The 23,626-nt window shown below is 46.2% G+C and overlaps 1 protein-coding gene and 1 long non-coding RNA gene across 2 annotated transcripts; one reads left to right on the forward strand and one right to left on the reverse strand.

Annotated features, from left to right (window-relative positions):
* The first annotated feature begins 990 nt into the window (after positions 1-990).
* LOC132247702 (uncharacterized) lies at positions 991-9,103 on the forward strand. Its single transcript, XR_009459013.1, has 2 exons — positions 991-1,181; positions 3,669-9,103. It is a non-coding gene; the product is annotated as an uncharacterized LOC132247702 (long non-coding RNA).
* An 11,344-nt stretch (positions 9,104-20,447) lies between these two features.
* On the reverse strand, positions 20,448-23,305 carry SAP18 (Sin3A associated protein 18). Its single transcript, XM_006276587.4, has 4 exons — positions 23,187-23,305; positions 22,998-23,107; positions 21,703-21,825; positions 20,448-21,016 (listed from the first exon to the last, which is right to left on the reverse strand). The coding sequence occupies exons 1-4, from the start codon at positions 23,256-23,258 to the stop codon at positions 20,860-20,862; spliced, it is 462 nt and encodes a 153-aa protein (XP_006276649.1). The 5' UTR covers positions 23,259-23,305; the 3' UTR covers positions 20,448-20,859.
* Between the last annotated feature and the right edge of the window lie 321 nt (positions 23,306-23,626).

Consider the following 23,626-nt stretch of genomic DNA (forward strand, 5'->3'; position numbering starts at 1 on the left):
TCTACTGGCCAGGCCTAGATGCCTAATTAAAAGTATACATCAAACAGTGCAAGGTGTACAAACTGTGCAATGACTAACAAGGAGACTACAGCCTCATGAAACATCTGCCTTCTCAACCTATCACCAAATAAAAGACTGGAACAGACTTGTTCACTTCTACTTGCAGAAACAGTGTGGTTACAGTAGATTGTACTCCAGTTTCTGTGATGTATGGTGTGCCTGACATGCTCTTTCAGATAAGGGATTTCAGTAAACTGCACCAGAATTGGCATGCAGAAACCTCCTGTTGAAGACAGCACCAGCAGTAAAAACAGTCAAGACACTCATGGTAAAGGCAGAACAAAGGAAGGACTCCTGCCTGGCAGTGTTGGGTCCTTGCACACACCCTTCCATTGGCAAATAGGTTTGCACAAAGGAGGATGGGCAAGAGAACCACAAGGCATCATCTCTGCAGCCCCACGGAGAAACAGACTACACAAATGCAATTTAATAGAATGTCAGATGCAGTTCCCCCCACCTCCAAAGAGTTATGCAAAGGTGTGACCATCCTAGCTGGGTTAGGACTGAGATCATCTATTTATTCAAAACAGTAGAAGTGATGAGACCGAAGACTGCCGCATAGCAGTAACAGATAGAAGGAAACCCGGCAGGAGCCTAAACTATTAGCTTGCTTAATACAGAAGATACCGGGAATAGGAGCAATATAGAGAACTGTCAGGATCTTCCCAACAGAATGAAAGCAGAAAGGCTGTAAAAGCAAATTCCTCACCCAAAGCAATAACAGTGTTGCGGCAAACCAGCACAGACCTAACAGGCTATGATGGGGTAGTAGAGGCTGCGCCCCTTGAATGGGGTTAGAAGCCAGTAATCTCTAATTTAGGCTTGCACAACAGGAAGTATTTACAAAGGAAAGACATAGCAACCATGGAGACTGAGCACAGGGGGCACCAGGAAGTTCATCCCCTCATATTGCTGTGTCACTGACTAGGTCTCGTATCAAAGAGCTGGCTTAGTGTTACAGACTTGGAGTTCTTAATATGGGAGCCAGAATGCGGTCCATACAATGCAAACTGACTCCCATATTAAGTCTTAAGGAATATGGTGGGCAATCTGACATCGGATCCAAGAAATGTGAGGATTGCACTTCCTACAAAGCTGCAGTCCTATGGAACTATAGAAGGGTAAGTTAGAAATCTCCCTTCTGTGTTTATGGTGACTCCTGATTTGCTGAGAGCAGCCCTAAGTGTTACTGGTTCACTTTTAGGGTGTGGACAAAATAATCATTTGAAACATTCCAAATGCCTTTAAAACTTCAATGAGGCATACAAACGGACATGCCCTTTGAAATATTTCCAAAGCTGAAGAACTTCAGAACAGGAACTCCTGAAATGAGGAACTATTGAAGTGTTTACACTTTATGATACCATTGGGACACGGGACCCATATATCCTCCAGTATCCCACAGTAGTCCACTCTTTCTTCCCCCACGGGAGAGGAGGAAAGCACTGGACAGCGTGGCAAGCTGACTTGACAGCCTGTCTAGCCACCAGGTCCCACTTCCTAGTCCTAAGCACTCCAGTACTTAGGAGACCCAATACTACCAGTGCTAGGTTCTCCAGCCCCAAACCTCTTTATCTCTCTGCTCCTATGAGAGGGGAAGAAGGAAAAGTTTAGGGGATTTAGGCCTGGAAAGTCAGAATCCTGGCAGTGAGAGAAGGAGCAGGGGGGGCAGTTGAACCTTAAAGAGAAGAGTAGGGGGAGAGGTGTAGCCCCTGTGGCACGAAAAGGGAGTGGAGCAGCAGTCTGCAGCAGCCCTTGTAGCACTCCCTGGCTGCAGAGCCATGGCTGCATGGCAGTTCCAGCAATTTCGAAGTGTTCCGTCAGGGGTCACTAACAGGAATGCACATATGCCGTGCTGCTGAAACAATTTCTTTCTGAGACATTTCCAAGCCCATTACTTGGAAATGTTTCAAAATGACTTGTCCATGCCCATACAGTACATATGTGGCTGCTAGATGGGCCACCTTTCAGGTTCCTGTCTTCCAAGCTAGTTCCAGGGCTGAAGTATTTGTACCAGTGCCCCTCCTTGACTGTGCAGTGAATGCTGCTCTCCCTTTCCTCTATAAACTGCCTAGTGAAGTTCCATACAGGCGCCACCTGAACTGCATGTGGGGGCAGGAGAGCAACCTTCAAAGCTCCTTTTGTATCGCATGCTAGTACTTTCCAAAAAATCCATTCTTGCTAAGGCATCTCCCTTTCAAGCATTAAAAATGCAGGATTTCTCAGATGCAACCTTTGGCTGCATGAACACAAACTATGTGTGTGTGGACATTTGTTTCTCCAGGGACAAGTAGTAGCGACACACTTTGTGTTACCACTACTTGTCCCTGGTGAATGTGGGTGTGCAGCAGGTTATCCCAGGGTGGGTAGGGAAGGCTGGGGCCAGCAACTGTGCTGACCCCAGCAGCCTTATCTCGGGTCCTGGGGGAGCTGCAGCCATGGCGCTTCTACAGCTGGAAGCCTGGCTGGTAGCCTGAGTGTGGCAATGGCTGTCCAGGCTCTGGTTTTAAGCAGTGCACACTGCCACCATGTGCACCACCCTGCTTTTTTTTGGCATTGCTCTTCTTGACCCTGGGATCTCTCTGGGTCAACAGACCCCTCCCCCCAGCCCATGCTTCAAGGTAGCACCGCAGGGAATGCCTGCATGTGCAGTATGTGGTGCCACAGATGTGTCTATGGCGCCACATACCGCATGTGTACACTCTGTAGCTTTCGAGGGCAGCAAAATCTAAAATCAGATTTGTTCTGATTAAAACTAAACCTTACATGTTTTTTAAAAATAAAACAAGTTTCAGGAGCCTAAGAATAGTGCAGAGGGTCTCTCTCCACCAATGAGAGACAGCTGTGCCTTAAACACAATGACTTCTTTCCTAGAGATTCCACAGGCCATAAAACTGAAGGCCAATTATTGGTTATACACCAATTGCTAATCTCAGCCAAACTATTCAGACTATATTTTTTCATATGCCTAGTAAGAAAAATCCTTTTTGTAATAAGTGGGGTAACAAGTCTTGTGGTCTAGCATTATGAGCTTGGGTTGGAGTGAGACATCTTGGGTTCTGCTCTAGTCACATTCTTGATGGGTTTTGTGACGAGAGCCACTGCTTGAAGCTTAATGAACTACAGTGAAGCAGTGTTGCACTCTAAATAACAATTAGTCATCCTAAACATTTATCTTGAACTTTCAAGAGGTTGTGTGGGGAAGCATTGGTGAAATTAGCAGCAGAAAGGCCTCAATCTGTGTTATCAAAAACAGAATAGCAATGAAGATGTCATCAGTATGAAGGGAACACAAGAAAGGTCTCTAATTGTAGCAGAGGGAAAAATCTAGAGCTTCCTGGGGAACATAATATATAGTCTTACAAAACAATATAATCTTCAGCCTGGCAAATATTTGCACCAGAGCTCAAATTCTTTCCAAGCCAGATCTCTAGTGCATCATGGTGAAGAAGCTTTTGAGCCTCCCTGGAAATTAAACTACAAGTGATCAAAGGTCATTGCACCAGAATGAAAATTTCCAAATGAGCGTTTAATGCATGTTAACTTATGTGAAATCAATGTGCATATTTGACTGATGCTAATCAACTTTGCTTGGTGTTCCTGTACAGGCAAAGTTCAAGATCTTCAGAGCCCTCAAGGAGGAAATTCTACCAAGAGTGACCTTCTGCCTCCTGACAACCAAGCAGTCCAGCACCTCAGCTAGGCAGAAGGTTGCATGCCCATGCCAGGAGCCTGTTTGGATTGCTTAAGTATCTTTATCATCACACCCACTGCCTTTCAGCAATTATTTTCTAGCTGCTTGAGCTAGGCTTACCTAAGAGTTAGAGAATCCTTGAGAGTTGTGGACAAGAACTATCCTATTCAATTTAAATTCCTCACCTGTCCAGGGACCGTTTTCATAGAAATCTGAAGGAGAAAGGAGGTTGACTCCCTTTTACAAGCACAATCAAGGAAGAAGGTGTAGGGACAGGAGTGTTTATTCTCACTATTTCATAACACCAAAGAAGAAAGGAGGTTAGATAGACATTTTTTCTTTGTTTCATGATGCAAAACTGCTGTTTCAAATTTGGAACCCCTTCATAAGATCCTCAGCATAGGCAGTCAGTTCTTGATTTATAAGATGCCTGTTTTAAATGTCCATATTTCCAGGCCATAGGAGGTACCTTGTGCCATCTAGAAATCACTGAGTCCTGCCTTCCAGCCTGTCTGTCTCCCTGATAGTTTTTACTAAATGTCTGATGTTAGGAACAGCTCATCTAAGGAGACAAGTAATGAAGGTATATCTTTAATTAGGTGACAGACTGATTCAAGGGACATCATTGCAACAGTTGATCAGCTCAGTATAAGCAGTCCTAAAACTATTTGCTTCACTTGCTCTGAGTCAAGATAGGGTGCATCTACATGTGTGCATTTACTGTGCAGTACAGATGCGCATCTACACGTGCATCCCCTTACTGCTCAGTAAACATGGTGACTTACACCGACTTAAGCATAAATTTGATACCTGCATCATACAGGATTCAAATTTATGCCCAGTTAGTTACTGCACAGTAACACACATGTAGACACTTTACTGTGCAGGAACACCATGTGTGGGGACTGACTTGGGACTAACTTTAATCCCAAATCAGTCCACACACAGTGTTAATGCACTTGTTAATGTGCTGTAATTTACCGCACAGTCAATTTAGGCCAGTGTAAATGCGTGTGTAGAAATGCCCAGAGAAATCTACACTGAGGCAAACTCAGAGCATAGTAACAAAGTTAAACTCCAGATCAGTAAGAGGCTTACCTTTCATAACAAAAATTTTACATCATAGCAGACCTCATTCAATAACTTCAAGACTACCGTTGAGGACCAGTTTTGTGTCTCAGACTTCTAAAAACCAAGGCTTTTATGTGCTTATGTTACATATATGCCAGGCTTCACCTCAAGTCCATAAAAGGGTTGCCAGAATCAGTGCATTTCCAGCAAGACACTTGGACAAGGTGGTCACAAGTCATGCAAGAAGCTGTTAAAACTGGTGAACTGAACTAGTTCAGGTATGCAACAAAATACTCTTCTCCACACCTCTACCAACAAAGAGTTCAATAATACATGCCTCCACTCACTGATGAGGTCCATACAGATCACCTTCAAAGTCAGGATCTATGGTACAATATTGATTGCATACAAATGGTTTAAAATTCCCTTCTATGAGATTAATAGATGAAGTATTGTTGGACATGCAACAGCCATGTAAGCAGCTGGATAGGTAAGGGGGAAGTAAGATCAAAGATCTATGGCTTGATAGAGCAGGGGAGTAGTACATTTTGCAGCAGATCATACTGATAGCTCTGCATGTTCCTGTCTTCAGAATATGCTGGCAGACCAGCTTAGGAAGGATTTTTCTTAAAATCAAGGATCATCTGTGGAACCCTAAGTAATATGGAGCTTCATTAGCAAACAGCAGTTCCCAAAAGGAATTTCCAAAGTTTCCAACAGACCTCTAGGATTGGACAGTCTGTTTCATAAGGAGGATAAAGTCCAGGCTTCCAGTCAAAACCCTTCTTACTCCTTTGGATGCTGGAGTTGAAGTGTGCATTTCCACTGATCCCCATTAGAGGGTCCTGAGGAACTAAGACAAGACACATGGCAGCATAAACATGGGCCAGGCATTTTTTATATTTGGACCTGATAAACCCATTACCACAACCACCAGTAACCTTGTCTATTGTATCCAACATAGCCTGCGAGATGATAAGATTCCACAGCCAGATCCAGCACCTTTTCTATGTTATTATGTTTCTATGTTATTAAAGAGGAATGGTGAGGACATTACTTGTTTTAACAAATTTGCTTCCGAATAAGGAAAAATGTAATGACTGCTATATCTTAACAAAGGTCTTCTTTTATTTTCAGGCCTCCACTGCTGACTTTCTGATTTTTGTAAGTAAGTAAACATCATAAGTGGCATAAAGAAATGTAGTGAAATGGTTCTGTATATTATATTTTAACGCTTAGTCCGGCTTTGGAATCAGAGGCCCCTGTATACTGCTGAGCTGTCCCTAACCACAGCTGACCTGACCAGTAAACAACAGCACTGGTAAGATGATAACATCTCATCTCTACTGCTTGGTAAGTATTGATAGCCTTGATGAGACTTGAAAATGTGTATCTCAAGATCTTGACTAAAATCTTACTAAATTTCTGTGCTGATTACTCAGAGGCCATCTGATGTTTTCTTTTCTGGAATCCTACAAAGAAGTCCTGGGGAGTTAGAAATGTTTTTTTTTCCTACAAGTCCCAATACTTATACAAACAATAGCAATGTAGATGTTTGCATTCCTTGTGTAAATAGGGTAGTTTGAGCAATATAACCAATATTGATTTAAACAGTGTTATGGAAACCTATCTTTTGATACATTTAAACAGACTGGGATAAGAAAACAACATGCAGGGCTGTGTAGGGCTGGTTATCATGGATAAAATGTGAAGGAAGTGCATACTGTACTGAGACTGAATCTGTGCTCATGGGAGCAACCCATCAAATACCGCAGTTTGCATAAGCAGTAACCTAAGTAACAAATAAATATTGGTTGTGTAATGTAGATGGTTGACTCATAAAGATAAGGTAGAATTGTATTTAGTGTTTGGGGTGGCCTGTTAACCCACAGAGCCACCTAAGAAGGGTAGGGTCAGGCTGTACATGTCAGATAATATCATCTACTTATGTCCATAATTCACTTAATTGTAAATGAAGTGCCTTAATTGTTCTGTCCTCTTTGAAGTAGCAAATGCCTGTGCTTTGCTTGCTTTTAAACACAAACTGGGACAGGTGTCAGTAAAATAAATCTTCCCAAACACTTGTCAAGTCATCAAATGGTACAGCATTCTTTTTGCTGTGTGAATTTTTTTTAAATCACTGGAGTTAGTAAATAGAGGCAAACTTGTTCAGTTATTTCTTTGTGGCATGGGTTTGCACTGGGATGGAGAATTTGCCTTGTTTCCTGATTTGCATAAAAGTTGTTGATATTCACAGTATGAAAACAACTCATTTTGATTAAGTGCCATCAACATCTGTAGCTAGAAGGGCTGCTGTGCATCATTGACAGTTAGATCCTGAGGTTCTTATGTCAGGTAGTAAAATAAAAAAATTGCCACTTTGGAGAAGCAATTACAACATCCAGTGGCCAGTCAGCGGTATCACATGTATGTTATTCAATGGGAATGTTCCCAAGATGTGCGTTCCATACTATGTTTACTGTTCAAAAGTTGTTAATTGCTATAAAATATATCACCCACTTTTCACACTTCTATTAGATAAAAAAGTAGATAAAAAGTGTAACAGACGTTTAATCATCAAGTGTAATGACTACAAATTTCCTGCTTTCCCTAGAAAAGGATGCTATGAAAAGGGTAATGTAGTTAAAAAAAACCAAAAAAACTCACGCATCTTTATATTGCTCTTCAAATGTTTTCCCTTGGCTCTGACCCTGTGCTGCAGTGCAGTGCATTTTATATAAAAGTCCAAATTCTACCAAGAACGTTTTCTGTATCACACTGTAACAACTGTTCTGCCAACCCTCATATGAGCCACCCTCAGTTTCAGCACCTTCCAGGTAACTCTCACCTGCTTCCTAGTTGTCAGATGGATCTAGTACTTTAATAAAAGCTGTGTCCTTTAATACAAAAACCTTTCCCACTCTTAATTTTATCTGTTCCCTGCTAGTCTCATCCTTGGGGTAATTCCCTCTGGGATGTGTCTGTTCCATCTGGGAATGCACAGGAGGACACAGAGAGGTGATGATACACTATGTCCTGGGACAGAGAAATAAGAAACTCAAATGCATTTTTATAAAGGGGAGATGCAGATCTTTTGAGAGTTTTAGGCATGACTGTGGGAAGGAGAAGCCCATAGATACAGAGTGACTTTAGATTAAGGCTTGGTTTGTTCCTGTCTACATGGGACAGTAAAGTTGTGCCAGCAAAAAACAATCCATCAAACATTCAATACTTTTAAATGGGAAGGAAGGGAGGGAGGGATTGAGGGATTGTTTTCCATGTTTCCTTCCTTTGTCTCAAGCTCTCCTTCCTGCTTTCTGTATACTGCATCCTTGAGATAACTCCAAAATACCCTCTAATTACCGGGTAGAGAAGTCTTGGTTCTTTCATCTCTCCTCTGCATTTCAGCCCCTTGTTCTACAAATGGATGAGGTGTATTTGTACACTCAAAATGGATAACCACAGCTCATCAAAACAAAGGGAAGAAATCATTTCAAGTGTTCCTGAAAGCTTTGTTGTCTGATCTTACTGACAGAGTAAAGGGCATATGCGTTTGACAGAGGATCTTCCCAGAGCCACCCATCCTAGCCTTCAGACAAGCACCGAACCTCGCCAACCTCATCACCAGAAGCAAACTTCCTCAGCCCCAGAACACACCAAAAGGATCCAGACCATGCCATGACAAGAAATGCAAAACCTGTCCCCACATCTCCACCACCTCCACTATTACTACACCCCACAACAGAGCCATCAGCATCCCAGGATCTTACAGCTGCACCTCCAGAAATGTGATATACCTCATCCAATGCACCAAATGCCCTGATGGAAGATATGTAGGAGAGACCAGACAACTGCGCACCAGAATGAATGCACACCGGAAATCCATCAAAGACAGAAATATCCAATTACCAGTGGGGGCACATTTCTCACAGGAGGGCCACTCTCTCTCCAATCTCTCAGTCCTGATCCTCAAGGGAAATTTACACAACACATCCCAGAGACAAGCCTATGAGCTCCATTTCATCAACCTGCTGGATACTAGAGATCACAGACTAAACATAGACATTGGATTTTTGATACATTACAATCTGCCTGGCAACTGACTCCCCAGTCCTGCCCCTGGCTTCTTTACTTTTCATTCCATCCAGGAAGAGCACGCAGCAACTGCTGCAGCGTCCTTAGCCTGACGAAGGGTTTTTGAACTCGAAAGCTTGCTTAATAACTATTCTCCAACCATTTGGGTTGGTCTAATAAAAGATAACAAATTCACCCAAGGAACCTTGTTTGACAGGAAAATTTTCCAGGTTAGATCCAGCCTTCTACTTCTGGTTATTTATTTTATAAAATAGAATAGGAATCCCAGAACCTCTTGAAGTTCAAAGCTATTTGTTTATGCATGCCCTGCCTATGTAGGCATCCATAGGTCAACATAACTGAACAATACTCACAATAATTCATGCTAAGTTGTTGCCACCAGTTTTCAGTGACTTCCCACATGTCTTTGCACATACCCTTCCTGCTGAGGTGGTCCTTGTGAAGAGGCCAAGTGAATTTTCATGGCCAGAGAATCTCTGCTTAAGCCTGTGAATTTTCTGAGGAGCAAAAAAAAATCCAACTTGAGTGTATAAGCGGCTTTCTAAATCTTCAAGCTGATCTGAACCGAGATCTTACCTATTTTTGACAACCTATGCTGCTGCCCACTAGCACTCTGCCAAGCTACATGCCTACTAGGGCTATGCAAAGCTTCAGTCACTTTTTTGAGTTGGTGGAGATTCAGCCCAATTCGGTGGCTGAATCTCCAAATCCAAACCGAATCAGGAGACCCTTTAATCTCTCCGAGTGGAATCAGAACCCTCCAAATTGATTCGAAGAGATTTGAAAAGATTCGACAATTCGGACATAGACACAGTTTTAAATGTTTTTTCTACATACCTCAAGGTACCAGGTGGCTCGTGAATGCTGAGATGCTGGGGTGGATGGAGTATCCCACTGGAGCGCAGGGGGCTCCCCAGCATGCTCAGCAGCAGACCCGGAAGTGAACCAGAAGCACTTCCGGTCCACTTCCAGGTCCACCAGGGAGCGTGTGGTGGGGCCCCCCTGCACCTGCCCCTGGCTTGGCAACTGGTGCCTTCTGGGTCTAGGGCACACTCGGAGTCCCCCACAGCCAATCGCTGAGCTGGGGGGGGGGTACAAGGGGCCCCAGTGCACTCAGCAGTGGACCTGGAAGTGGATTGGAAGTACTTCGGTAGACTAGTTAAAAGCTCTGAATCGATTTGGAAAAGCTTCGGAAAAGATTTGGCCACTTCAGAGATTCGGGCATAGACTAAACAGACAGCTGACACAGCTGCCTCCAGCTGGTAAGTCTGTTGGGGTTGGGGGAGGGAAGGGTCATGGGGGAGGGAAGGATTGGGGCTGGGGCGGGGGCTGGGAAAAGCTACCCAGACAGTGTGAGGTGGGCACGGGATGTAGGCGCAGCAGTGCTCAGAGAGGGGGCTCTGCCCTGCTGCCACTTGCCCAGCCGGGGCGGGGTGGATGCGAGTGCAGCTCACTCCAGGTGGAAGGGGGTAAGCAGCAGCAGGGCAGAGTCCCCACTCCAAGTGCTGATGCGGGTGTGGCAGTGCTGGGAGTGGGGGCTCTGCCCTGCTGCTGCCTGGAATGAGCTGTGCCTGCATCGTGCCCCCACATTGGCTGGGCAAGCGGCAGCAGGGCATAGCTACTGCACCGACATCCTGTCTCCCCATGCCGGCTGGCAACTAGCGACAGCGCCTGTGCTCCCATGCCGGCTGGCAAGCAGTGACAGGGCAGAGTCCCCGCTCCCGGTGCTGCTGCACCTGCATCAGCACTGGGAGCAGGGGGCCCTGCCCTGTTGCCATTTACCAGCCAGCACAGGAGGGCGGGCGCTGCTGCTGCCTGACAGCCAGCGCAGAGGGGGCACAGGATGCAGGTGCAGAAGTGTTGGGAGCAGGGGCTGTGCTCTCCTGCCGCCTACCCCCTTCCACCTTGAGCAAGCTGTGCCCGCATCCCTACCCCCTCAGCCCCGGCTAGTGCACTCCCTGACAGGCCCACACTCCCCACTTAGGTGACTGGCAGGGGGAGCAGGCTTGTGAAGCAGCTGCCAGTGAGCCCCCAGCTGGGCAGGGATTTCCCCACCCAGCAGGGGGCTGGCTGGAGCTGTCCCACAAGTGGGACAGCTGCTAGAGGGCCTCCAGCTAGGTGGAAAACTCCTGCCCAGCCAAGGGCTCACTGGTGGGATAGATCCCAGCCAGCCTCATGCTGGATGGGGAATCCTCTTCCAGATGGGGGCTCACTGGCATCTAAGTGTCCCAATGTGCATGAGGCCAGGAGAGCTCTGCTGACTGCAGCAGCAGCTATCTCCTGGCCCCATGTACATCAGGACCCCTCCCGATGTTCCTGGTGCCAGCAGACAACTGCTACTGCAGCCAACAGAGCTCTCCTGGCCCTGTACATTTTGGGACCAGCTCCTGTGCCACCTGCCAGCCCCTGGACTACCATACAGCTCCCATCAGGAGCAGATTTGCTTCCAGTAGGGTGCACATAGATTCATAGATTCATAGATGTTAGGGTCAGAAGGGACCTCAATAGATCATCGAGTCCGACACCCTGCATAAGCAGGAAAGAGTGCTGGGTCTAGATGACCCCAGCTAGATACTCATCTAACCTCCTCTTGAAGACCCCCAGGGTAGGGGAGAGCACCACCTCCCTTGGGAGCCCGTTCCAGACCTTGGCCACTCGAACTGTGAAGAAGTTCTTCCTAATGTCCAATCTAAATCTGTAGATGTGGTCCCAGGGAAGGCTTTTACTGCACAGTATTTTATTGTGCAGTAAGCCTATAGTGCAGCAGTTCCCAAACCGTGGTACACAGACAACCTGTGAGTGGTACATGGTAGGCTGGGGGGAGGGGTGGGGCATGCACACACCCAGCTCAGCCTGCTGCAGGCGGCCAGGAATGCAGCCCAGTCATGTGTGCAGCAGTGCTCAGCAGATAAGTGTGATGGGGGGAAGGGCCATGGGGGGAGAAAGGGGCAGGGGGTGCAGATTGAGGCTGGGTAGGCACGGGGGGAACCTGCCCCCCAGGTTTGTGCTTGGGGCAGGCTGCCATTGCCTTGTGGCTGTGCATGACGCCATGTGTCTTCTGTGCACTGGCTGCCCAGTGGCGAGAGGCACATGGCATTGTGTGCGGCTCCTGAGGCACAAAGCCCAGTGTGCAGCAGCAGCCACCTCTGCCCCACACATAAATCTGGGGGGCAGATGGCCCCTGTGCCTACCCTAGGGTGCACACACTGATGGGGGATTCCCCCGCGCACCCGGAAAGGCCCAAGTCGCCTGGGAAGGTCTGTGGCTGGCAGATGGGTGGGGGTACCCAGTGGCATCTGAAGTGGGGCCTGGTGAGAAAAGTCTCCTGCATGCCTGGAGCTAAGATCAGGGACATCACTGAGATGATTTCTGCTCTCATTAAGCCTTCTGACTACTACCCCACAGTAAGTATTAAGGGGTTGGTAAGCCATAAGCAAGGCACCAGACCACACCAGGTAAGTAATAAAGGGAACACATGCCATCAAGGCACAGGGGCACCAAAAGCCCCCTTTGGGTGACTAAAATGTCTTTATACAAATGCCAGGAGTATGAGGAACAAGCAGGAGAAGCTCGCACTCTTGCTTGCTAGCACCCAGTATGACCTAGTCGGACTAACCGAGACATGGTGGGATTCTACACACAACTGGGCGGTAGGCTTTGAGGGGTATAGGTTGCATAGGCATGACAGAGTGGGGAAAAAAGGTGGGGCGGGGGATAGCACTTTATGTTAAGGAGCAGTATACATCATTAAGGGCGGGGGTGGAGGAGGGGAACACCGAGGCATTGTGGGTCAGGATTCAGGGGGGGCCAGGGGAAAAGGACTTGGTTGTGGGGGTCTACTACAGGCCTCCTCATCAGGATCAAGAGTTAAACAATGTATTCTCCGGGCAGCTAGCAGACGCCACACAGGCGAGGGAGGTAATGGTCATGGGAGATCTAGACTACTCAGATATCTGCTGGGAGGAGCAGACAGCCAAAACAAGCCGCTCATGGAGGTTCTTACAGTGTGTGCAGGACTTCCACCTAACCCAGGTGGTGTCCAGTCCTACCAGGGGTAGCGCCTTGCTTGACCTGGTCTTAGCAACAGGGGATGATCTCAAGGGGAACATGTGAGTTCATGGTAGCCTGGGAGATAGTGACCATCACTTGGTTGAGTTCACTATCCAGTGAAGGGTGGGTAAAGTAACTAGTGGGGCTAAAGTGTTGGACTTCAGAAGGGCCAACTTTAGCAAGCTTAGAAGACTAGTTTGTGAGGGGATGCAACTCAAGAACATAGAGCAAATGGGGGTCCAGGAGGGTTGGAGGTATCTCAAGGGAGCGATCCTTGGGGCTCAAAAGGAGTCTATCCCATTACGTAGGAAGGGAGGTAAGGGGGCAAAAAAGCCCCCTTGGCTGAACAGGGAACTCCAGGAGAGTCTGGGGGCAAAGAAAGAGATGTATAGGCAATGGAAGCAGGGAGCAGCCACCAAGGAGGAATATATCTCCCTGGCGTGCTATTGCAGGGAATCAGTTAGACAGGCCAAGGCAGGGCTTGAGCTCAGGCTGGCTTCAGCAATCAAGGACAATAAAAAGTCCTTCTTCAGGTATATAGCGGGCAAAATGAAAGCTCAGAGCAACATAGGGCCCCTGCAGGACAAATCAGGACAGTTGGTGGTTGATGCAGGGAAAAAAGCAGAGCTCTTCAATGAGTTCTTCGCTTCAGTATTTCTATGTACCAACCAAGTCAATTCCTCCACCTCAATCATTGACGGACGTCCACGTGGCACCAGTCTGCCTATGGTTAGTTCTGAAATAGTTAAGGAGCTCCTGGAGGAGCTGGATGGGTACAAGTCAGCAGGCCCGGATGACCTCCATCCACGGCTGCTGAAAGAATTGGCCAGTGTAATAGCTGAGCCACTGGCAAAGCTGTTTGAGCACTCGTGGTGCTCCGGCCAGGTCCCTGAAGACCAGAGAAGGGCCAATGTGGTGCCCATTTTCAAGAAAGGGAGAAGGGATGAGCCAGGTAACTTTAGGGCAGTCAGTCTTACCTCTATTCCTGGGAAAATGCTAGAGAAAATAATCAAAGAACATATTTGTGCAGGCCCAGCAGGGGAAACGATGCTGAGGGGAAACCAACATGGGTTTGTCACAGGTAGATCCTGCCTGAAAAACCTTGTAGCCTTCTATGACCTGGTCACACACTGCCTGGATGCAGGAGCTGAGGCTGATGTCATCTTCCTGGACTTTAGGAAGGCCTTCAACACAGATTCGCAACCTATCCTCATTGGGAAGCTAGCAGACTGCAGAGTAGATGCCTACACAGTCAGGTGGGTGGCCAACTGGCTTAGGGACCGCACCCAGAGAGTGGTGGTGAATGGTTTCTTCTCGGCCTGGAGGGAGGTGGGCACTGGGGTCCCGCAGGGTTCGGTCCTCGGACCGATATTATTTAATACCTTCATCAGCGATTTGGACGAGGGCGTGGAGAGCACCTTCTCCAAGTTCGCTGATGATACCAAGTTATGGGGCAAAGTTAGTACACTGGAGGGCAGGGAGCAGATTCAGGCTGACCTGGACAAGTTGGATCAATGGGCAGAGAGAAATAGGATGCAATTTAATAAAGATAAGGTACTCCACCTGGGAAGGAGGATCCCCCAGCACACCTATAGGTTGGGGAGTGTCCTTCTCAGCAGCTCGGAGGCAGAGAGGGATCTTGGAGTCATAACTGACTCCAGGATGAACATGAGCTGGCAGTGTAACGAAGCCAACAAGGCCAATCGCACCTTGTCGTGCATTAGCAGGTGCATGACTAATAGATCAAATGAGGTGATGCTCCCCCTCTATGCGTCACTGGTCAGGCCACAGTTGGAGTACTGTGTCCAGTTTTGGGCGCCGCACTTCAAGAGGGACATGGAGAATCTGGAGAGGGTTCAGAGGAGGGCCACTCGCATGATTAGTGGCCTTCGTGATAGATCCTACGGGGGGAGGTTGAGAGAGCTGAATCTCTTCAGCCTTCACAAGAGACGGCTGAGGGGAGATCTTGTGGCCACCTATACATTTATTAGGAGAGGTCAACAGAATAGGGGATGCGCTGTTTACTAGGGCATCCGAGGCAGTGACTAGGAATAATGGGTCTAAACTAGTTCAGAGTGGATTTAAGTTAGATATTAGGAAGAAATTTTTCACAGGAAGGGTGGCCAGGATCTGGAATGGGCTTCCAAGAGAGGTGGTGCTATCACCTAGCTTGGAAGTCTTCAAGAAGAGGCTGGATAGTCACCTGGCTGTGGTCATCTGATCTCGGCCTTCTTTCCTGCCAGGGGCAGGGGGTTGGACACGATGATCCATTGCGGTCCCTTCCGACTCTACAATCCATGAATCCATGGCTCAGCATGCACAGCTCCGTGAGGGGATGCTGGCTGAGGCAGGTGCCAGGCTCAGGAGGGCTTTCGGCTCCAGGCTCGGCCTCCCTGCACACCGGGCACAGTGCAAGTGGGGCAGAGCCTTCCCCACTGCAAGGGCCTGGCCACCGGAGCTCCTGGGAACAGCTGCTGCAGGTGCCCCTGCCTGCCTGAGCCCCGGCCTTGCCCACCCACAGCTTCTCCCAAGGGGCTGGGCCAGGGCAGGCAATGCAGAAGGCTGCTGCGCTGCAGGCTCCTGGCTGGCTTGGCTCTGAGAGGCAGCTATTCCCAGGGCTCAGGGAGTCCCTGCTGTGGCTCCACCCTGCTCGTGCTGTCTGGTGCGCACAGGTTGAGCCCAGAGCCCCCAAGACTGGCATCCTGCCCCGGCCAGGCAGCGTTCCCCTGTAGGCAAGGAGGCTGTGTCCCAACCCCACAGAGCTGCCTGGGCTGGGCCGGCCCCTACCTCCATGTTGCTGAGCACCCCTGCTGTGGCCCACGTCTGAATAGCCCTGGGGCAGCCCCTGCTCCCCGCCCAGCCCTGGCTGTCCTCCAACTGCCACCTTCCCAAGGGCCCTGCTGGACCAGCCTGCCCGCAGTACCTCCCCCCTGCACCTGCTCTCCCCACGCCCCTCTTCCTCTTTTCTCTCCCTGTCTTCCCTCCCTCTCTCTCTTCTCTCGCCACCTCTTCTCTCGTCTCTTCTCTTCCCCCCCTCTCATCACAACATGCTTAACAATAAAGAATACAAGAACAAAGGTAGTATATGAAGTATTTATTGTCACCAGGTTTAGAATTTGTAGAAAACCTATTTACTGTAAAAAAAAAAAAAAAAAAAGAGAAGCAATATTTATGATTATTAATTATATTAATATTCAGTGTGTCCTGCCATGTACCCCGCCCCCCACACCAGTTTTGTTATTCTGGTGTGCTGGCACTCTGGCAATTTACGAGGTACACCTTGCAGTTTTTTGGTTCTCTGGCCAAAAATGTTGCCTACCCCTGGTTTACACTGTCTTTTTTCCAATTTACAATTGTTCTATATATGGCTACTCTAACTGATAAAACAATGTCTTATGATTACTAAAGATTTTGATGTTTTAATACATAGTCTGTTACCTATGTATATGAAAAACTTGCTGGTGGTACTTAAGGTTGTATCATTTTAAACTGGCGGTACTCAGTCTGTCTGTTTGGGAACCGCTGCTATAGTGCATTAATAGCATCTGTAGACATGCCCAGTGTCACATTCTGTCAGAAAAACTGCAGCATATTTTTTTTAACCCAGTTTATATGCTGTAATGTCTAGACACTGGCTGAGTCAGGGGAATAGCAGTAAAACTAGTATCTTTCTGCTTTTAACAATTTATGTTTTACCCGTCACATTACTTTAAAGTATTGTTTTAACAACAGAGCTATCGTCATTGATTTGTTCTGATATAGGCTCTGAAACCTTTTACTGGAATAATTTTCAATTCTTTATGAAGCAAGAGTAAGAACTTGTCTGAATACTCTCTCATTAAAATCTCTTATTGCAATGGTACTATTAACTTTTTGGAACTGAATGGCTAAAAATGTGTGGGTAATGTGGACTGTTCCAGTGATGAGGAGAAATTAATGGAGTCAGGTATTTCTCTGATCCAATCTTTGTTATTTGCAAAGAATGTGCAAAGACGTTTTCCTAAAATAGCAGGAAACCAGAGGTTGTTTCCTGGCTCGCAGAACCCCAGTTTACATGTGCTTGCATACACACTTATGCACACGTATACATTTATGATGGCACTGTGTAAATGTATATGGTAATATATTGCTGAAAAATCCTTGGAATTTTCCCAGAATAGGAAAGAATGAGTTAAGACTGTGAAATACTGCTGGCAAAAGGAAAATCCACCCCTCCTCAGTGACGATGGGCAAGATGAAATAACAAACTGAAAGAAGGAAAGAAAGAAAAAGATAAACTGGTAAACGACTCAGCATGGAGAGGCACGTATTGATCAACAGATTTGGGAAACAGATGTTGCATCTAACTCTGATAACTCTATACCAAACTAGAGAAAGGCCTTCAGATGACTTTGTTCACAGGTACAAGGGACCAGTAAGATTGACATGGAAAATTCCTCGAATCCCTGAAAACCAAATGAAAAAAAATTTCAGAAAACAACTGAAAATTAGCTGATGTTTTCTAAGTGATGCCTTGGGTCTAAAAAGGGTGAAGACCAGTGTCATCTCTTTTGAAAATGGAAGGTTCCCTCTGTCTTTTCTTTTTGAAAAATGAGATGCTGCCATCATCCATCTTTTCAATAAGAGAAAACTCTATAGAAGTGCCACCCTGCTCTACCTAACTTCAGAGTAACACAGCTAGCTACCTTTCTAGATGGATAACTTTTTTGGTATATCCACAAGTACATTTCTTTTGTATTTATTACCACTTTTCTGCTGCTGTTCAGAGCCAAGGAATGAAGGTAGTGGATTCTCTTTTCTTGTTAATATTTCTTAAGATGTGGCCTGGAAACATCCCGTACAGCCACCGCTGCTTGTCTGGGATCAGGCTAGTCATTTTTCCTTCAGAGCAATGTTTCTCAACCTTTTAAGTAGCAAGCACCCCCTAACTTCTGAAAATTTTAATAAGTACCCCAACATTCAATTTTCCAGGGGATTTTATATTTACAGACTGTGCGCCATATGTTGGAAGAAGGGCTGTGTAGATCAGGCTGTGAATGACAGATATCTGATCTGGTGTGGGTATGGTTGCCACCTTTTACACTAGGGGTGCACAACTCAAGTATGTACCTGAGCTAGAGGTGATGTTGGCCAAAGCTGAACACCAAATTATTACTGGGAAATTTAATTTTTTTAAATTGCACCACATTTTTTGCCGTAGTTTTGAGAGGAAAAGGGGGTGAAAGAGTGTGTTAGGGTACCCACGTACTCCCTGCCTGTGTCATGTACCCCCAGGGGTACACGTACCACAGGTTGAGAAACTATGCTTCAGAGAGACTGACCACTTCCTAAGCCTACAACCAAAAGCTGCTTGTTCAAAGCATGCAAGACAATCATGGAGTCATCAGAATCAACTAGATCTACAATCCAGACTATATTCCTTAACATCCCATTTTACATCTAAATAAGCTCTCCATTGTTTGCTAGCTCTGCCATCTTCCTTTCTGTGTCCTTGTGACAAGGTATTTTGCAGAATTCAGATTCCTCAGAATGACATGGCTTTGTCATGAGTACTTCTGCTATGGCCTCAAACCTGCAATCTTTGGGGGTCAGACTCAATGATCCATTGAGGTCCCTTCCAACCCTAGCATCTATAAACCATGTGCCTTAGCACCCACACCACCCCAACCCCTACTCTGCTATCTGTTCCTACTTGTCCTCTGCAAACATTACCTGAATTTTATTTTAAAAATTATTAATATTAAGCTTGCCAAAGTCAAGACCTCAGAAACGAGTGAGTTGCAAGCATTAGTGTTATAATGTATGTCTGTATGCAACTACATATTAAGAGTTTAACAAATGTACTGTTATGCCATACCCCCAGCCTCATCCTGTTATAGACTGGATGGATAATGCTCATTGAATGAGCACTATTCACCACACAGGTCAGGCTTTAACACACCATGTGGATAGAAAATTAAGTCTTTTCTGGGCTTTTCATGCTGGTACTGAATGTCTGAAGAACCATGGGAGAGGAGGTGGTATAATCCCCATTTTACAGACAGGAAAAAAGAACACAGAAATTGATTAAAAAATAGTCTATTAAATTTGGGTGCCCAATTTGAGATCCTGAGGACAACTGTCAGTCATTTTGCAGAAGGTATGTCCCAGACAGAAGCAGGGTTGATATACACCTTATAGACTAACTAAATAGGATAAGAAGCATAAGTTTTGTGGACTGAAGCTCAATTCATCAGATGCTTACAGAAATTCAGCACAAATCTGCCGTTGCTAGGAACTCCTCCTCCCCCGAGAACACTCCATCTAAGTCACTTGGGAAGAGCTTGAGTTAAGTGACTTGCCTAATATTACCTGGGGATTTTGTGTAGGAGGTAGACTAGAACTCTCTAGGATGACAACTGACATCCATAAATATGCAATATTCCCATCTTACTCATTAAGTGCACTCCAATATCACAGCAAGTGAAACAGAAGCATGACATGCAGCTACTTTAAATGACAAATTTGGAGATTAGACTAGTGATCTCCCAGGGTACCTATACATACTACAGGGTTTAATCCTCATTAAATTAAATAAGTTTATAAAATTTAAACTTGTTTATTTTGGAGAGTTGCATCAGTGTTTGCACACACTTGATTTTCAAACTAATTACTGCAGGAGAGTGGGACTATACAGGGCTATGCCCCCTGGCCTGGGGCCCCACCCCATGACCTGCCACACAGCTGTGGGAGCATTGAGCCAGCAAATGGCCCAAGGAAAAAAAAAGTGGAAGTAATTTGAAGGGACAAACTACAAAAAAGTTGCAGTGCCATCTGGTGGACAAAGGCTCGTTACATGTCTGAGTGCCTGTTTGCATGCAACAAATCCATAGATGCAACACTTTAATTTACAGCAAACTAAACTAAACTACATCCGAGTTTTCCTTTAATGTGCCAGAAACACTTTTAAAGTGTCCAGAAAACCCACTTTTACAAACAGTCGCACCAGTGCAGCACAAGAAAGGGCAAAAAATATGGCATTTACAAAGGCCAGCCCTATTACTTTTTTTTTTTTTTTTAATTTGTTTGCTTAGGCTCAAGTAATGGAAACATTAAAAGTAAAAGGAGGGACTGGTTCCTTGCTTAGTTCTGGTACCTGGCACAAAAAGGAATCTTTGGCTGCTTGTATCAATAGTTATGCCAATAACCCAAGAGACTGCTAGATGTGCAACACAGGTTTAAAATTTGAAAGCTTTTTTAAAAATAAAGAATACTTGTTTTTCCTTTAAAATGGGCAGGTGCATTAGTAAAACTAGACTTTTATAGGTCGTGTTTGCTTTGATGATAAGGAAAGATAATTACTCTTTAAAAAAAAACAACAAACAAAATGTTGTTTGGAGACTTACTTCTGGAAAGTAATCATACACAAGGATTCTCCCACTGATGCCACTGTTCACATGCTGCTAGGTAGCAAGTCAGTCAAGAAAAGCACTCTCTCTCCTGTGAGCGGTTTGTTTTTAATCAAGCTCAACCACCATTAAATCAGGCCTGATCTAGTCTTCAAACTCAGAAACATGTTCAAAACAATAATAATGTTATTCCACTCTACATGGCTTTTAACAGAATGGTAAGAGCACTTCTAAGCTCTCAGTCACATTTTACATAAATCTTGAAACACTGAACATTTCTATTCACTTTTCATATCATAACAGCTAGGAAAGAAGAGATAACAAAGCAGATTCAGATACTGTTTCTTTTAAACTCACGCAGTAAAATTAATTATTTAACTCTTGTTGTCAAGGCTTAGAAGTGTTTTCAGATCTTGCTTAGCAATAGTAATAAAAAAGGCCTGTTTCCTACAGCATGTGAAACCCACTGGAAGATACAGTCATCTACAAAAAAATGACACTTTAATATGGTCGCATGCGGCTTGATGGGGGTGGTGCCCGATTTGGAGGCGTAATTGCTATATCCAAGTAGTCCCCTATCTGGAATTTCTGAGACTGCAGCGTCATGGAATCATCTGTGCCCTTTCTTCCCGACATCGTACTGCCAATTTCTTTCACCCTGAAGGGAAGATATGAAACGTCATTTCATTACACAACAAAAGAGCAAGTCAGTCTCTTTTTAATGTCAGAGAGATTTGCAGACTAAACAGGATCTGAAGGGGATGAACTGTTAAGTTTTTCCTCAGTTAGTGGGATACAAAGACGTTGCCTCCCTTCTTAATACAGTATTAGCTGTTTCTCTGATACAACACTAGACATAAAATAAGTAAATAAAGTTGCATCAACTTTTCCCCTGTCAGAGCTTGAAGTATCTGGCAAGTTAGACACAAGAGAAGTGGTAAAGAAAATGCAAGAAATATAGCAGGACCCAAGCCCCTGCTTTTTCAACTAGTTTCTGGTGAGCTCATATAAAAACTGTCCCTATCCAGTTTTAATTAAAAAAAATAAATTTGTGCTAAGAGCAAACTCTTGATGGTGATACAGTTACTACCCTTACTACCAGAAACAGCCTTTTTGTTTCCACTCCTATCTACAGGCGCGTATTCTGGGTGGCAGATAATCTAGTGACCAACATCTTTAGGCAAACACTTCTCAGTGTTTTAGAAAAGAGAAACAGGAATAGTAACTGAAAAAAAAAAATCAAATATTAACAAGCGATTGCCATGCACTCTGTTACTATGAAGAACTTCTCTCATACAACATGGAACATAAACTGTTACTGCAAATAAGACTTCAGTCAGTTACCTATAACCAGGTCTCTTGAGATCTGTAAAAACAATGGCAAAATTGAAATGTGTTCCCTTTTTCCGTGCTTCTGGATAGACTTCTTTCACTAAACTTGTCAGCTCCTTTAAAGTTGCATCCATCCTAGATTTTAAAAAGAAAAAAAAATCATTAAGGTGGGGAGGGTTTCTTTTTTTATTTGAAGTTCTTAAAAATCTTACACTTACTAAAAATGTCATCTGTGAGACTTTTTGTCTAAATCATAGACAACTCTAAAAACACCTCTCTCTTGCATAACTCAATACTTTTATGTATTTAAATGACACAAGAAGCATTTCGTGGTTAAGTATTTTGGGTTTTGAAGTATTTTCCTTTCAACATTCAAAGTATTCAAAACATGTCCAGGATGAGTACTCACTAGTAACTAGAACACCTGCTAGGATATCCCCTCCCTCCCACCCCCCAAACATGTAGTGATCTCATACTCAGAAAGTCTGGGGTCTAACCCTGGCTCCGCTCCAAACTGCCGTGACCTCTCTACCCATTTTCTAGTCTACTTCAGAACACAGTTCTTTAGGGCACTGACCTGGTTTTATACATTTATACACTACAGAGCACAAAGGGATCTTCAGCTGACAGCAATAAAACCACTTATTTTTGTATTGTTTTTTAAACCCTTACAAGAGAGACTAAGGAAGTGAAAAAAATAACTAAAAAAAAGAGGGAGAGAGAGAGAGATGTCAGGCAACTTGCACAAGGAACCCATCAGTCTTTGCTAGGGTAGGTGCAACTGACCAACCCTCCCTCCCTCCCCCCCAACTCCATGAACAAGGAGGGCTTAGCCCTGACACTTAACAAGACTCCTAACACAGCTCTCGTCTTCTAAGAGCGCAGACACAAGTGACACTCTTCATCCGACGCGGACACAGAAAGCAGGCAACAGCCGTGACCAAACACAAGCGCATGGCCGCAGACTGCTTTGAAAATGGCCGAAAAGGGGAAAAACCTGAACCCTCGCTGCATGAGGGGTCAGATAAAGACATCTGAAGGCAGAGCGTCTTCTGTGACATCTGTCTGCACCGCCTCCCAGCCCCTTGCTGTTTCCACAATGGGAGGGGGGTGGGAGTGGAAGGGGGTTATCCAGCCCCCAGGTGTGGGGGGCTCCAATACACCTGCCCAGCTCCAGCGCCAGCCCCGAGAACGAGCCCCCGCTGATCCTTCCCTCCCCCCTGAACCGAGAACAGGCGGGGAGGGGGGGGGACTCCCAGTCAGCAGCAGGCGGCGCGGGGCGGGCAGGGCCGCGGGGGGGCACGCACCAGGTGTAGATCTGCAGCTCGCTGGAGGGCACGTTGCCGCGCGAGAACTCGTCCATGCGGTGGTGCCGTCCGTTGTTGGTGGTGAAGACCCGCAGCAACAACGGGCACGTCTGCAAGGCGAGCACAGCCCGTCAATGCCGCCCGCGGCCCCTCTCCGCCCCGCCCCGCCCGGCCCGGCCCCGCCGGCACCTTCTCGCGGTCGATGGGCTTCTCCGGCTCCTTCTTGATCTCCTCCTGCGTGACGCGAGACTCAACCGCCATCTCGGCTCCGGCCTCCAAGGAAGTTACCCGGATGTCTGGGGTGCAGCCTCAACTGCCCCTCTCGCGAGAGCTCGCGGGAGGCTGGATGGGGATCGTACGCATGCGCAGCAAAGAGAAGGCGGGGCGGGCGTCCGCACGCGCGAGGGAGGGGAGAGGGAGGATCGTTCTACGCATGAGCAATTCACAGTGGCAAACGGGGAGATGGTTCGGCGCATGCGCAGTTTACAGGGACAGACCTGGTCTGCTGGGTGGGGTTTCGTGCCCAAAGGGGGCGTGGTTTGGCCGTGAAGGGGGTGGGGCCTGGTGGAAAGCATGGGGGGGGGGGGCAAGCAACGTGCTCCTGAGCCTGCAGGCAGGCAGCAGAGCAG

The sequence above is a fragment of the Alligator mississippiensis genome, chromosome 1 (assembly GCF_030867095.1).
Source record: "Alligator mississippiensis isolate rAllMis1 chromosome 1, rAllMis1, whole genome shotgun sequence".
Taxonomy (NCBI): Eukaryota; Metazoa; Chordata; order Crocodylia; family Alligatoridae; genus Alligator; species Alligator mississippiensis.

Coding starts and splice junctions, on each gene's coding strand:
- SAP18 (XM_006276587.4), bottom strand. CDS start 23,258: ATGGCGGTTGAGTCTCGCGTCACGCAGGAGGAGATCAAGAAGGAGCCG. Junction 23,108..23,186: donor AGCCCATCGACCGCGAGAAG/GTGCCGGCGGGG, acceptor CTCGCCTTGCAG/ACGTGCCCGTTGTTGCTGCG. Junction 21,017..21,702: donor CTCAAGAGACCTGGTTATAG/GTAACTGACTGA, acceptor TCTTCCCTTCAG/GGTGAAAGAAATTGGCAGTA.